Raw genomic sequence first — 14619 nt, forward strand, 5'->3', positions numbered from 1 at the left:
GTACTGTCGACCATTCTCCATCTAAAACCTGCCGAATTGCTGTTTTAGCCTATGGGGGACCTCCTAGAACCTATTTGGAGTCAATTGGTGGACTTTGAAAAATCTAAGTTTTTTGGGAAAAACTACGGATCTAATTCGATGGAATGCTCTATTCCTTCGAATTTGTACGATTCGAATTCAGGTGAATACGGACCTATTAGATCGAAAAAGGACCTATTCGACCAAAAAAAAACCCTTTGACTTAATTTTCGGTTGGTCTTTTTGAATTTCAAAGTTATTTCAATTCGTAATTCGACCCTTGATAAATATGCCCCTTAGTGTAGTTGAACTATTCGGTACCTCTACTTTTCATTTCCCTGTCTGTAAATTAAATTCTTTAACTTTTTAGTAGTTCAGTAGCAGGACTTAAGAACCCTTGCGCCTTATATTGCTTGTATTAATAGGTGTAACTGGTGCATTGGTTGGAAATTGGGTGCACCCTCATTATGTATGACAAACTCATGTTTGCCCACATCAGTTGCATTTGCAATAGTAGATGAGGAACTGTATTAGTAGTATTTTTACTATGATCTTAACTGGATGTATTTAATTAAATTCCAATATTGTATTTGTATAGCAACAGCTGCTTTCTCTCTAGCTGTCTCATCTCTGGTGCATTATATTCCATATATAGTGTAAAGTTGGTCTCCTATCACCACCAGATGCTATTTTGTGAGTCCTTATGAATCATACTTTGGGGGTGGCTCTGCAGACATTAAAGGTATGGAAGCTAGAACCACACAAGGGCCAAATTTACAAACATACAATTAATCCACAGGGAGGACTAGGGGGCATCTACTATATGTTCCATTTTATGGAAAGATGGGGTTGGCTATTAGCTTCTGTTTATGAGGTATCGTTATGGTCATGGAAGATTTTCTCTTCTTTTTCCAGAAGTTGAAGGTTTGTAGCACATTGTTACTGTCTGGGTTTTTACAGAACATGTTGGCCTCCACTAGTGATGGGCGAATTTATTCGCCGGCATCAAAAAAAAATTTTCCGAAAAAATGGACGCCGGCGCCAAAAGCGGCCGCCGGCGTCAAGAACAGGCACCGGCGTCAAAAACGAGACGCCGGTGCCGTTTCGCGAACTTTTCGCCGTTTCGTGAATTTCGCGCGAAATTCGCGAATTTTTCGGCGAAGCGAAACGGCACAAATTCGCCCATCACTAGCCTCCACAAATACTAAGCCATTGTATACACGATTGGGTTCTTGTATGAGGATTAAAATGTTACAAGTAAACGGAGAATGAAGAAATGTTGCAGGCTCTGTTGGGATTTCAGCTAGAGACCTCTGGACTTTTGGCTCTGTACCCTAGGCCTGTGAGCAGCAACTAGTAAGTGTGCTTGTTAGATATAATCTGGCCTCTTATATGGTCCCAACAACCTTATTGGTTGGATAAGGACAGCCAATCTGGACTGACCCTTTCTAATTTAAGACAAATCCTCCTCAATTCCTGTGCCTGAGCATTGGCCAATGCACTTGAGTACTATAGCACTTCTCTGTCTCCCTGTTCCTTGCTTTGGCTCTTGTTACTGGTCTTGTTCTCACCTCTGTCCCTGCACCTAGTCTTGTTCCTGTTCTTGTTCCATTCTTGAGCCTATTCTTGTTCCTAACCTTCAGTCACCATGCCTTTTCTACACAATATCAGTCCTCACCTGAAGAACTCAAACATTCCTCTCCATATAAATTGTTTACTATCCCTTACAAATTTAGACCTCACAGCAGACAAAAGTAAAACTGCAAAAGAAGGTAAAACAAAGCAAATAATTATACATTTGCCTTATTATACATTTCTGAAAATTCAGTATAACACATACAGTACATGTGTTATAGCCTAAAAGGGTTTCTGTCAGGATTTAGTTGTAATATTAGTGTTTAGGCAGCCATCTCAGGTCATTTTGCCTGGGCATGTGCTTTCAGAATACTTTAGGATGAAACTGCTTTCTGTCAGGCTGTTGTTTCTTTTACTTAGGGGCAGATTTATCAAGGGTCGAAGTGAAAATTTGAATTTTAGAATTTGAATTTTGAATGTCAAATTATAGTTTTTTTGTTTTTTTTTTAAAATCTTTATTTTTTGTCAAGCAAAAAAGAAACATTACAGCAATTGCACATAGCCATTAAAGACATAGCCAAAAAGTCAACATTTCAAAAACACATTACTTTCGTTGCTACTAAAGTTATCAAGACTTGCATAAAAACAAAAAATCCTAAAAGTAGGCTAAGCAATGTATCTTTTCATAAAACAAACAGATCTATCTTCAGTACGCTGCCAGAAGTATACAATCCTAGTATAGTGGAATCTGATCAGAGAACATATAAAGGGGGGTAAGAAAAGGGGAGAAAGGGGGGAGAACAGTCCAGGCTTACTAATACACTCTGAAAAAGCAATGAATCACAATAGAAAGGAAGCAGTGTGACAATATAAATACAGTTTAGGCAAAACTAAGCACCAAATAAGGCAAACAAATGCAAATAATAGCAGACATGAATTGAACTAAGAGGTGGCCTCGTCATGGTCTGGCAGAGAGCAGCCAACTAGGCGACCGGGTCTAGCCCCTTCCAAATAGTGAGTCCACGGCAGCCAAGTGGCCCAGTGTTTCCGAATAGCTGTTTGGGTTACTGCATGGATCTCTTCAAACTTTCGAATCTCCTCCATTTCCGTCCACCATTCAGAGATAGTAGGCACCAAAGTGGATTTCCATTTACGTGGAATCAGAATTTTTGCAGCATTCAATGCATATTGAACCAAGGATTTATTGTAAAGGGATGTTGAAATGTCATTGTGGTGTAGCAATACTGCTGCCGCCGTCATATCGATCTCTAGATGTAGCTGATCCTTGCATACAGACAGAAGCAGCGTCCAATATTTCTGAATTTCTGTACAGTCCCATAAAATATGGAGCAATGTGCCCCGACCAAGTCCACACCGCCAGCAAATGTCCGAGACCCCCGGGAAGATTTTATTCAATTTAGTAGGGGTATTGTACCATCTCGTCAGGATCTTGTAATTGCTTTCCAAGATGCGGCAACTCCTAGGACCAATACAGGATTTGAGAATCATCTCTTCTTGTTCCTGCTCAGAGAACGGATGGTTAAGGTCGTGGCCCCATTTAGCAAGATGCGGTTGTGGAGGCAGTCGCTCATCAGTACCTGTCAGAAGTATCCGGTAAATAGATGAGATGTTATGTCTGACCGGAGCTGCTTGACAACACAGGGATTCAAATGTTGTATAAATAGAAGTGCCCAAGGGCTGTGGGAGCTTAGGGCGAATAAAACTCGCCAACTGTTGGTAGCGGAAGAGTTCTGATGCAGGTAGATGTAATAACTCTTTGAGTTGCACCCAATGAGGTAAAATTCCCTTGGCAAATTATAGTTTTTTTTTATGGCCACAACTGTCAAAATTCGACTAGGGAACTGTTAAAATTTGATTTGAGTTTTTTTTTTTTTACATTCGAATTAGATTTTTGAAATTTATTATACTCTGTACCGTTAAAAAATTGATTTTGACTATTTGCCACCTTAAACCTCTCAAATTGCTCTTTTGGCCTATGTAAGACGTCCTGGGATCAATTTAGAGTTGTTTGCAGCCTTCATTTTAAAAATTCTAATCAAATTAGAATCAAATTCAATTCAAATTTGCGGGTCGATCCTATTGACCCAATTTGTAAAATTAAACTAATAAATTGCAATTGGGCAAATTTTGAGTTCATGGGAGTTTATGGGAATTTATGGGAGTTTTAAATAATTCCCATGAACTCAAAATTCAACCCTTGATAAATCTGCCCCTAAATGTAACTGAATATGTTGCACTGGAACCTGGATTTTACTAGTAAGTGTTAGATTGTACCAGGCAGCTGTTATCTTGTGTAAGGGAGCTGTTATCTGTTTAACTTCCCATTGTTTTATTGTTAGGCTGCTGGGGGTGATATCACTTCAACTTGCAGTACAGCAGTAAAGAGTGACTGAAATTTATCAGAGCACAAGTCACATGACTAGGGGAGCTGAAAAACTGACAATATGTCTAGCCCCATGTCAGATTTCAAAATTAAATAATAAAAAAATCTGTTTGCTCTTTTAAAAAACAGATTTCAGTGTAGAATTCTGCTGGAGCAGCACTATTAACTGATGCTTTTTTTTCCCATGACAATATCCCTTCCAGGTTAAGACTTTGGGGCTCACTTTCTTATATTAGCAGCATTCCTCCATATTATTGAAGAGGTAGAGAGTTGTGCTTCGGTCTTTCCAACATGTTTTAAAATTACAATTACGATTGCAGAATTAATGTAGTACTGCAGAATAAATGAATGCACTTTTTAACATGTTGAACAACTGTTTTATTGTATCATCATTAGAACTGCAATGGTGGAGTGTTAATGAAGTATTAAAGGAACAGTAACACCAAAAAAATTAAAGTGTTGTAAAGTAAATAAATTATCATGTAATGTTGCACTGTACTGGTAAAACTGATGTGTTCCAGTAACACTACTATAGTTCATATAAAGAAGCTGTTTTGTAGCAATAGAGGGCATTGAAAAAAAGCTATATGGCACAGGTTAAAAAGTGGATAACAGATAACACAATTATGTTCTACAGCGATTATCTGCTTTCTTCTGTGTATCCTGCGCCTTTTCTCCTTTTCCCCAGCTTGAATGGCTGCCCCCGCATAGCAGCTACACAGCAGCTTGCTTATATAAACTATAGCAATGTTTCTGAAGCAAATACACCTGTTTTACCAGGTAGATCATGCCATAACAGGTTAAAATAATACTGAGAAACCCCCAAAACCTATGGCTGGCACATAAAGCGGTTATCGGGGTGAAATAATCTTGTTAGCCAAAACTTATAAATCCCAGGGAACTAATCAGCAACTCCATTTAGAGCAGCAGCTTCGGCAATTGGAACATCAATTTCTGACTCAACCTATCCCTGAAATCCAACAACAGCTATCTGAGACCAGAACTAAGCTTAATGATCTTTCATTTGCCAAAAGACAACATAGATTGAAATTACTGAAACGGTACTACTACACTACAGGCAATAAGGCCAATAAACTTCTAGTCTCCAATTAAAGCATAGACAAGCTAAGGCACGGATAGCTTCTATTTCGACCCCCCAGGCCAAATTAACAGACCCTAAGAATATAGCTGACCAATTTGCATCCTATAATTCTAAATTATATCATTTGCAAAACGACCCCTCAGAATCCCAACCCACGCAAGAGACGATCCGCCAATATCTCAAAGACATCCAACTTCCACGTCCCACTCCCCTACAATTGGAATCCCTGAATAAAGATATTACCCAAGAGGAAATTGAGCAAACCATTCTAGGCCTTTAAACTGCTAAATCCCCGGGGGAAGATGGATACTCCAACTTATATTATAAGCAGGTTTTGATACCCCACTTAGCCAAGTTGTTCAATAATATCAAGGACACTGGTTACATTAAACCTGAGTTTCTCTTGGCACACATAGGGGCCGATTCACTAAGCCTCGACTGTTTTTTTACTTCGAATTCGACCATCGATTCGAACGGTCGAGCAATCCTCCGATCAGGTGAATAGTCAAATTCGATAATCGAAGTGAACAAGTACGATTATCGAAGGATGTATTAGTTCGCCTATTCGACTATCGAAGGATGTATTAGTTCGCCTATTCGACTATGCGACTAGACTCGAAGGATACCTTATTTATCAAATCTTCACCCGAAGTTTTATTTGTACCCCATCTTTGACCTACCGAAGTTGATTTTGTACTTCGACATTCGAAGATGATCAAATAGTCGAGGAAAAATAATCGAATGGTCGAAGTAAAAAATCGTTTGACTATTCGATTTCCTTCTATTTTCTTTGCTGCTGCTCTCCACTGTTGTGGGTGTATAGTGACACCTAGGGATCACTTTATAAACTGTTTTTTTAGTTCTGGCTGCACTAGAGGTTTGGTGAATTACATTAAAATAAATACTGACACCAGAAACATGTTTGTTTTTGCATCTATCAGAATCTAACCTAAGATTTTCAAGTATCAATGGCTTAAAACATTATTTTTTAGTTCTATTTTTTTTAAATATCACTTCAAATATTAATTGGCCCTATCTATCCTTACGCTTCACTAAATGGTTAAATGTTTTAAAGCTGCATGGAATGCTGGGAAACACTGGCTTACTTATAAAAACCCCCACCAGATGCCATTTAGCTTAGATTTTTTTCAGAATGGACATTTTGCCAGCTGCCATTTTTGAGGCCCAAGAGCAGGCTGAGGAGCAGGAACACCTTGTCCCTGCTAGGATCAGGCAGCATCGTCACTTCAGGAGATCTGTACTTTGTTTGGACGAGCTGTCTGATGATGAGGTTGTGAGGATGTTCCGTCTGAGTCGTGCCATAGTGCAGGTTTATGGTCTCATCAGTGAGGCCATTGAACCTGTGACGGCACGGTCTCAGGCAGTGCCTGGGATGTACAAGCTGCTTGCAGTTTTGCATTTCCCGGGCACTGGCAGTTTCCAGCAGGTTTCTTCATGCCTCATTGGCATGAGCCAGTCCACCTTTAGCAGGAGACTAACACAAGTGCTCAGGGCACTACTGCAGCACTCGCGAAGGCTCATTTCCTTCCCCTCAACTCAGGCAGAGTGGATAAGACTGAAACAGGATTTTTTCCTAATTGGCCAATTTCCAAATTGCCTAGGAGCCATTGATTGCACTCATGTTGCGCTCACACCACCTCGCCATCACCAGGAGCGCTACCGAAATCGTAAGCGCTCCCATTCCATCAATGTGCAGGTGGTGTGTGATTCCAACATGCGCATCATGAGTGTGAGATCTGGCTTTCCTGGAAGTGTCCTTGATGCCACTATCCTGCGTCAGTCAGCTCTCCATGGCCTCTTCACCCGAGGAGAAATGCCGGACGGCAGGCTTGTGGGTAAGTTCTATTTTCAATTTCATACAAAGACACTTCAAATATTATTTTAAAGGTGATATGTATGTATTTTCAAGAATTGTTTCCCTTTTGCAGTCTGGCTACAATAGATGCACTATGCATCTTGGGACCTGTAGTTTAGTTCAATCAGCACACTTTGTTAGGGCTTTTAATTCTTGCCACCTGATTCAGTTTACAGGTGTGATGTGTTAAGGGGATGATTTCTTAATGGATCTGCACACACACAATTATTTGCATTTGGGGGGGGGATTAACTCTTTTATTGTGCGACCAATGCTCATTTGAACCTGGGTGGAGTCACCTTTAGAAAACATATCGGTAAGTGGCAGTGTTTGTTTAGCAATGACCGGCTTTTGTGTGGCTACTTAAATTTATTTTGATTTGTGTTAATGAATTTTTCTTGTTTGATCTACACGTATGGCTTCTTCTGTTTTCTTGTTTGAAATGACATTACCCATGTTACTATTTTGGACAAGCGCCTTGGCAAAAAAGAAAAACAAACACACCCAGTAATGTTTTAGTGGCTTTACTGACACAATCTTTGTCAAAATCCAAAACAGTTGAACAACAATAAAAAGACAATCTATATCTGTATAAAGTTTGTTTGTTTTTGGAACACACAATATTTATTTTAAACCATTAAATATGTACTTTAGCTGGAAGCCACAGGAGGAATTTGGTCTCAACATATATTTCAAAATATAGCAGCCCCTATAGACCACTAAAGGGCAAAAGCTTTACAAACATTTTACAAATCATTTGTTGCATGACATTGCTAATGCACCCCAGGATTCATCATGGCCAACTTTACATTAAACAGTATCCAAAAATTTGGCCCTTGATAAGCTTGTGTCCAAAACAATAATATAACAATCAATATGATCTACAAATGACACTTGTCACTATATGACAATTTGGCCAGTTTAAAAGTATCAACAATATGAGATTAGTGCTGGCCAGATAGAGTGTTGGACACCCAACAATGCTTGATAGTGCAAAGTAACAACCAAGGCTTTGTGCCTTTAAGGCATATCATACACCTTGGACTTGCTATTTAATGAGCACAGGTGGAGGAGGAGGAGGAGGTAGGCGTTAGCACCTATTATGAGTGCTTGGTAGCCAAAGTAGGCCAGAGGTAGCCAACATAACTTCTCGTGCAAAGTAACAATGCTTTGTGCCTTTAAGGCATATCATACACCTTGGACTTGCTATTTAATGAGCACAGGTGGAGGAGGAGGAGGAGGTAGGCGTTAGCACCTATTATGAGTGCTGGGTAGCCAAAGTAGGCCAGAGGTAGCCAACATAACTTCTCGTGCAAAGTAACAATGCTTTGTGCCTTTAAGGCATATCATACACCTTGGACTTGCTATTTAATGAGCACAGGTGGAGGAGGAGGAGGAGGTAGGCGTTAGCACCTATTATGAGTGCTGAGTAGCCAAAGTAGGCCAGAGGTAGCCAACATAACTTCTCGTGCAAAGTAACAATGCTTTGTGCCTTTAAGGCATATCATACACCTTGGACTTGCTATTTAATGAGCACAGGTGGAGGAGGAGGAGGAGGTAGGCGTTAGCACCTATTATGAGTGCTGGGTAGCCAAAGTAGGCCAGAGGTAGCCAACATAACTTCTCGTGCAAAGTAACAATGCTTTGTGCCTTTAAGGCATATCATACACCTTGGACTTGCTATTTAATGAGCACAGGTGGAGGAGGAGGAGGAGGTAGGCGTTAGCACCTATTATGAGTGCTGGGTAGCCAAAGTAGGCCAGAGGTAGCCAACATAACTTCTCGTGCAAAGTAACAATGCTTTGTGCCTTTAAGGCATATCATACACCTTGGACTTGCTATTTAATGAGCACAGGTGGAGGAGGAGGAGGAGGTAGGCGTTAGCACCTATTATGAGTGCTGGGTAGCCAAAGTAGGCTAGAGGTAGCCAACATAACTTCATAGTGCAAAGCACAAGGTACACTGTTTTCACTTTGACAGTTGCAGAATATAGGCCATTGTTACATGAATGCACATAACATGTAAACCACATAAATACAGAGCTTGATTAGCATATGGAACCTTTGAAGCAACACTGCACTAGTGATAAATACACCATAAAAAAGTGTAGTCATATGCTTGCAATACAATTCATTGACCCTTACATGTAACATTTTTTGGCCAAGTGAATGTGTTCGGCAACACTGCAGCATCACCATAGAAATATGTTAGAGCAAATGCACTTCGATGTTTGTAAGTGCTTTTCCAGATGTTATTGGAAAGGGCGCCAATGGGTGTTAGATATGGCACTCCTTGGTGCTGATAACACCATACATATATACATATGTTAGAGCAAATGCACTTAGATGTTTTGAAGTGCTTTTCCAGGTGTTATTGGAAAGGGTGCCAATAGATGTTAAAATGGCACCCCTCAGTGATGAGAATGGAGCAGTGTAAACAATGGGATGTGTTGTTTGGGAGTCAATCCCATTGCTGGGTAACGGACAAAGTGATACCTGAAGCGTCAATAGGGCAAAGTTTGTTACCAGGAGAAAAACAGGCAAAGAGGCCAGTGTCAGATGGAAAATGACACAGACTGGAGCTAGGGACGTTTGTCCCCTCGGACAGGACCGTCTCCCCTTCTATGCCCCCTTTCCCTCCGATGTTGAGGAGCTTAAGGGGGTGGAGGGGGAGCAGCAGGTGGACCAGGGACTTCATCCTCAGCAGAGCCCCCTGGTTGATGAGGCTGGGCTGCCATAGCTGCCACCAGGTCCTGGATTCCACGATGGATGGTCACCTGGGTCTCCTGAATATCCCTATGGATTAGGGCCATCCACCGCCTCATCCAGAGTTCCTGGCGGCGCGGCTGGTGGAGCATAGGCTGCATGGCAGCCATCATGGCGTCAACGAGCCCCGGTTGTGCCGCAGGTTGCTCACCCAGTCGCCGTCCTTCCTCCTGTGGTGGTCCCCCAATTGCTGCAGCAGCAGCAGTGGCAGCAGCACGACCTACAAGAAAAATCAAATCTAAGTATATATATTGGAATGTGCATAACCCACAACAAACGAGCGGATCTCTCTCCGATATGCCCACCTTGAGGTGGGCAATATCGCACTGATCCGATTGTGGGCCCTAGGGACCAACGATCGGATCATAACGAATAGGAACGGGCGGTCGGATCGCAGGACCGCATCAACGAACAGATGCCTTCGTGATCCGACGGGATTTTAGTCCCATCCAATCGAGATCTGGCCGACTTATGGCCAGATCTCGATCGGGGAAGCCCGTCGGGGGCCCCCCATACACGGGCCAGTAAGCTGTCGGTCTGTCGGCAGCTTTTATTGGCCCGTGTTTGGCCACATTTAGATTGGAGGTGGTGTTTTCTTTTGGGCGGGCTGGCATAAACAAAACATTAGAGTGAAAATTTCACACCAGTCTGTAGCTTGGAAAACAAGTTTTTTTTTTTTTTTTGACAAAAAAAAAGTTTGAAAGGACATGTAAACCCTCCCTCCCAGTGAGGAGGAGCTTCAGATACCTGCCACTGGTTTTTAAAAGGTTAACAGTAAAGTCTGCAGTATCCCCTTAATCACTTAGAATTCCGTCTCCTCTTCTAACTCACTCTGGCCCTCCCTCAGGAATTCCCTTTGGCTGTTGGCTAATGAGCATGCTCAGTTCTTCTCAGCTCAGATTACTAAACACACCCTCCAGTCTAACAGCCACTGAGCAGACATCATTACTGGTTCCCATAGAAACTCTGCTCTAGCTGTCTGATCCTATTTTATTCTCCTAACCACCTCTCCTGAGCTCAGCTTAACCAATACATGGCATCTTTGGTGACACACAGACAAATAAAGTAAGGGGTTATTAGTTATAAAATTACTCTTACGTCTGGGGGGCACCACAGGTATCACAGCTGGTGACTGGGCGCGGCTTTCAGCTCGGTGTTCTGTAATGTGAGATAGGACATTAGTAATGCTGTAAACAAGTCGAGGAAGCAACTACATTGGCCACAACATTGAACATGTCTGTACCTTGAGCTTCCGGGGCTCTATCACGATCTTCAGCCTCACCCTCTTCCTGGGGTTGCTGAGCGGCGTCGTCCTGGTCCTGGTCACTGCCCGAGTCAGGCCGCGATGTTTGCGGCGGTACTGCAATTGTGAATAAAGAAAACAAAAAAAGTATTAAAAAAACAAAATCATATGGAATTGCAAGAGACCTCCCACATGCTACAAATCTATTTTATTTCTCATTCCAAATACTAACTCCAATGGAATGGTACAGCAAGTGAGATGGAATGGTTAAAACTTAAAGGAACAGTAACATCAAAAAATAAGTGTTTTAAAGTAATGAAAATAGTGTTGCCCTGCACTGGTAAAACTGCTGTGTTTGCTTCAGAAACACTACTATTGTTTATATAAATAAGCTGCTGTGTAGCAATGGGGGCAGCCATTCAAATGAGAAAAGGCTCAGGTTATACAGCAGATAAACTCTGTAGAACATAATGGAGTTATCTATTATCCACTATTTAACCTGTGCCATATAGACTTTTTTCAATTCCTGTTCCACAGCAGCTTGTTTATATGAACTATAGTAGTGTTTCTGAAGCAAACACACCAGTATTACCCGTGCAGGGCAACAGTACATGACATTTTCATTACTTTAAAACACTTATATTTTTTGGTGTTACTGTTCCTTTAAATACATTTGCAATGGTGCGAGCAGAAGAGAATGTAATATATGACAATACTTGTGATTTTAAAGTTATTTAGGTTTTTAATCAGCAGATCTAAACTTTGCAGTCTCAGCAATCTGGTTGCTAGGGTCCAAATTAGCATAGCAACCATGCATTCATCTGAAGAAGAGACTGGAATATAATTAGTGGATGGTCTAATTAGTAATATGAGTAATAAAAACTCACAATAACATCACATGTGTAGTCTTACAGAGCATTTCTAGACCCACATTTTAAAGCTGGAAAGAGTCCTTTAATTTTAAAAATAAATAATGAAGGACAACTGAAAAGTTGCTTAGACTTGGCCATTCTAGAACATACTTAAAAGTTAACTTAAAGGTGAACCACCCCTTTAATGCAGTTTCTAAACATTTGTACTATAGTGGGGAAATGGTTAATAAAGAAATGGCTGCCATTTTGTCTATGTTACAGCTGCACTTAATAACTAGTAATGAACAAACAGCAAAGTTGTAAAGAAAAGCACAAGAAACTCCTCTAATGCAAAACAGGAGCAATATTTTAGCAAAGAAGTGAAATACTAAAGGGGAAATTAGACATTTATCTAAATGATGTGAATGTGGAAAAAAGGAGTCAGATGTTTGTTTCTATAAAATTCAACTTACTTCTCCAGTCTGTGTCCACTCCTTCACTGCCCTCTTTGCTCAAAATGTCCAGAAGCCGGCGCTCGTAGGGCTTCAGTCTGAGTGGAGGGACTCGCCCTCCGCCGGTCTTCTGGGCTTTAGCTCTCCTGGTAACCAGCTTTGCCCTTAGCCAACGCTTCAGGTCACTGAAGCGCTTGTACACTGTGGGGCGATCCCTGTGTAAAGCGCCCACAGTGTTCACCTTGTCCGTTACCTGCTGCCAGTGGTGTTGACGTCTGGCAGCACTGATACGATGGGACCGACTCCCAAACAGCACATCCCATCGCGCTAACACCTCATCCACCAGTGCTCCATTCTCATCACTGGTAAACCTTCGGGCCATTTTGTTGGTGGGGCCCTCCTCTCCTCCGTTATCATCACCCTCCTCCTCCTGTCTCCTCTCTGAGGCAGTTGGTCGTGCCTCCATCTCCTCCTCGCTGCTGGGCAGCCTCTGTGTCCTCCTCCTGGGGGAGCCTCTCCGAGCCCTGGGTGGGGTGCGTGACACGCTGCGTGCCCCAGATGGCGGGCGAGACACGCAGCGTGCCCTGGGGGACTCCCTGCGTTGGCTGGGGGACACCCTCCCTACACTATGCTCCTGCCCCCCTGCCCTACTCTCCTCCCTCCCTCTACGGGACCCCCCTGCCCTACTCTCCTCCCCTCTACGGGACCCCCCTGCCCTACGCTCCTCCCTCCCTCTACAGGACCCCCCTGCCCTACTCTCCTCCCCTCTACGGGACCCCCCTGCCCTACGCTCCTCCCTCCCTCTACGGGACCCCCCTGCCCTACTCTCCTCCCCTCTACGGGACCCCCCTGCCCTACTCTCACCCCCACTACGGGACCCCCCTGCCCTACTCTCCTCCCCTCTACGGGACCCCCCTGCCCTACGCTCCTCCCTCCCTCTACGGGACCCCCCTGCCCTACTCTCACCCCCACTACGGGACCCCCCACCTGACCTACTCTCTTCCCCTCCCCTACGGGACCCCCCACTCTCTTCCTCCTCCTCCTCCTCCTCCTCCCCCCAGGAACCCCTCCCAGTGACTCCCCAGCCTGTGCCCCCCTCTCTCCCCCTCCTGTGACGACTAAGATCCCACATAGTGTGGGATCCAGCCGCCGTTGGCACTTCCCCAGGGCTGGAGAGACGTTCCCCCTCCTCCTCCTCCTCCTCAAGCCTCCTCCTACCAGCCATTTTCAAAAAAAAAAGCAACCTGCCTCAGACACCTCCTCCACCTGTGCAGTCTAAATAGCAAGTGCGCAATTGGGCCGAAAATGCACCTAAAATGGCCTCTAGAGGGCTTCCTGTTTGAAAAAAATGGCAAAAAGGAAGTGGGGCATAAAAACTTCGAATCGATCGATTCGAATACAAGTGGGGCAAGGGTCACTTCGATCTTACTTCGATCTTATTCGACAGTACGCTACGACCGAATACTTCGAATCGAAGGCACTATTCCTGCGATCGCAGGATAAATCGTTCGATCGTACGATTTTACTTCGATCGGAAATAGCACAAAAACCCTTCGACTTCGATATTCGAAGTCGAAGGATTTCAATTCCTAGTCGAATATCGAAGGTTAATTAACCCTCGATATTCGACCCTTGATGAATCGGCCCCATAGTGACGATCCCGAAACCAGGCAAATCTCCAGACTTATGCATGTGCTTCCATCCTTAATTGATAACGACCAGGTGGGTTTTATTCTGGGGAGGCAGGGCTCAGACAACACGAGACGTTTTCATACTTTGTTGCATATAATTAAACAGACCAAACAACCCACAGTCCTTCTTTCTTTAGATGCCGAGAAGGCGTTCGACAGGGTCCACTGGTTATATATGAGGGAGACTCTGAACCACTTTGCTTTAAGCCCAGAATTCATCCAGGCAATTCAACCCCTCTATGCTACACCATCTGCCAGAGTTAATATTTCAGGGACCCTCTGGGACGCCTTCCACATCACTAATGGCACTCGCCAGGGGTGCCCACTTTCGCCTCTTATATTTGTTCTCAAGCAGGAGTCCAGAAAATAGGACTCTTTGCGGATGATATTTTATTGGCATTAACCAACCCAACAGTAACCATTTCAAATGTTTTGCACTGCCTTCAAATGTTCCAACAGGTCTCCTGGTACAAAATAAATACTTCTAAGACACAGGCACTACCCATAAACATACCACAACCAGCCCTAGATGCTCTCAGACAATCCCTTAACTTTGAATGGCGAGATTCTTATGTTAGCTATTTAGGGGTTAAGTTGCAGAAAAATCCTGATGCTATTTACAGGTTGAACTAGCAGCCATTGT

The 14619-nt window shown here is 43.1% G+C and overlaps 1 protein-coding gene across 2 annotated transcripts; it reads right to left on the reverse strand.

Annotated features, from left to right (window-relative positions):
* Window positions 1-9459: 9459 nt before the first annotated feature.
* LOC121399096 (myb-related transcription factor, partner of profilin-like) lies at window positions 9460-12701 on the reverse strand. Of its 2 annotated transcripts, none has more exons than XM_041578933.1 (4): window positions 12307-12701; window positions 10983-11099; window positions 10838-10897; window positions 9460-9959 (listed from the first exon to the last, which is right to left on the reverse strand). In XM_041578933.1, exons 1-4 carry the CDS (start codon window positions 12665-12667, stop codon window positions 9628-9630), a joined length of 870 nt encoding a protein of 289 aa, XP_041434867.1. In that variant the 5' UTR covers window positions 12668-12701; the 3' UTR covers window positions 9460-9627. The 2 variants fall into 2 exon arrangements, with proteins under 2 accessions (XP_041434867.1, XP_041434866.1); XM_041578932.1 differs by having other exon boundaries at window positions 10832-10897.
* Window positions 12702-14619: the final 1918 nt, after the last annotated feature.

This window comes from Xenopus laevis, chromosome 9_10S (assembly GCF_017654675.1).
Source record: "Xenopus laevis strain J_2021 chromosome 9_10S, Xenopus_laevis_v10.1, whole genome shotgun sequence".
Taxonomy (NCBI): Eukaryota; Metazoa; Chordata; class Amphibia; order Anura; family Pipidae; genus Xenopus; species Xenopus laevis.

Bases quoted from the DNA above. Each gene is read 5' to 3' on its own strand.
- LOC121399096 (XM_041578932.1), bottom strand. From the start codon at position 12,667: ATGGCCCGAAGGTTTACCAGTGATGAGAATGGAGCACTGGTGGATGAG. The intron at 11,100-12,306 runs GTAAGTTGAATT...TCACAATTGCAG, and splicing joins AGTGGACACAGACTGGAGAA to TACCGCCGCAAACATCGCGG. The intron at 9,960-10,831 runs GTAATTTTATAA...TTTTTCTTGTAG, and splicing joins GGTGCCCCCCAGACGTAAGA to GTCGTGCTGCTGCCACTGCT.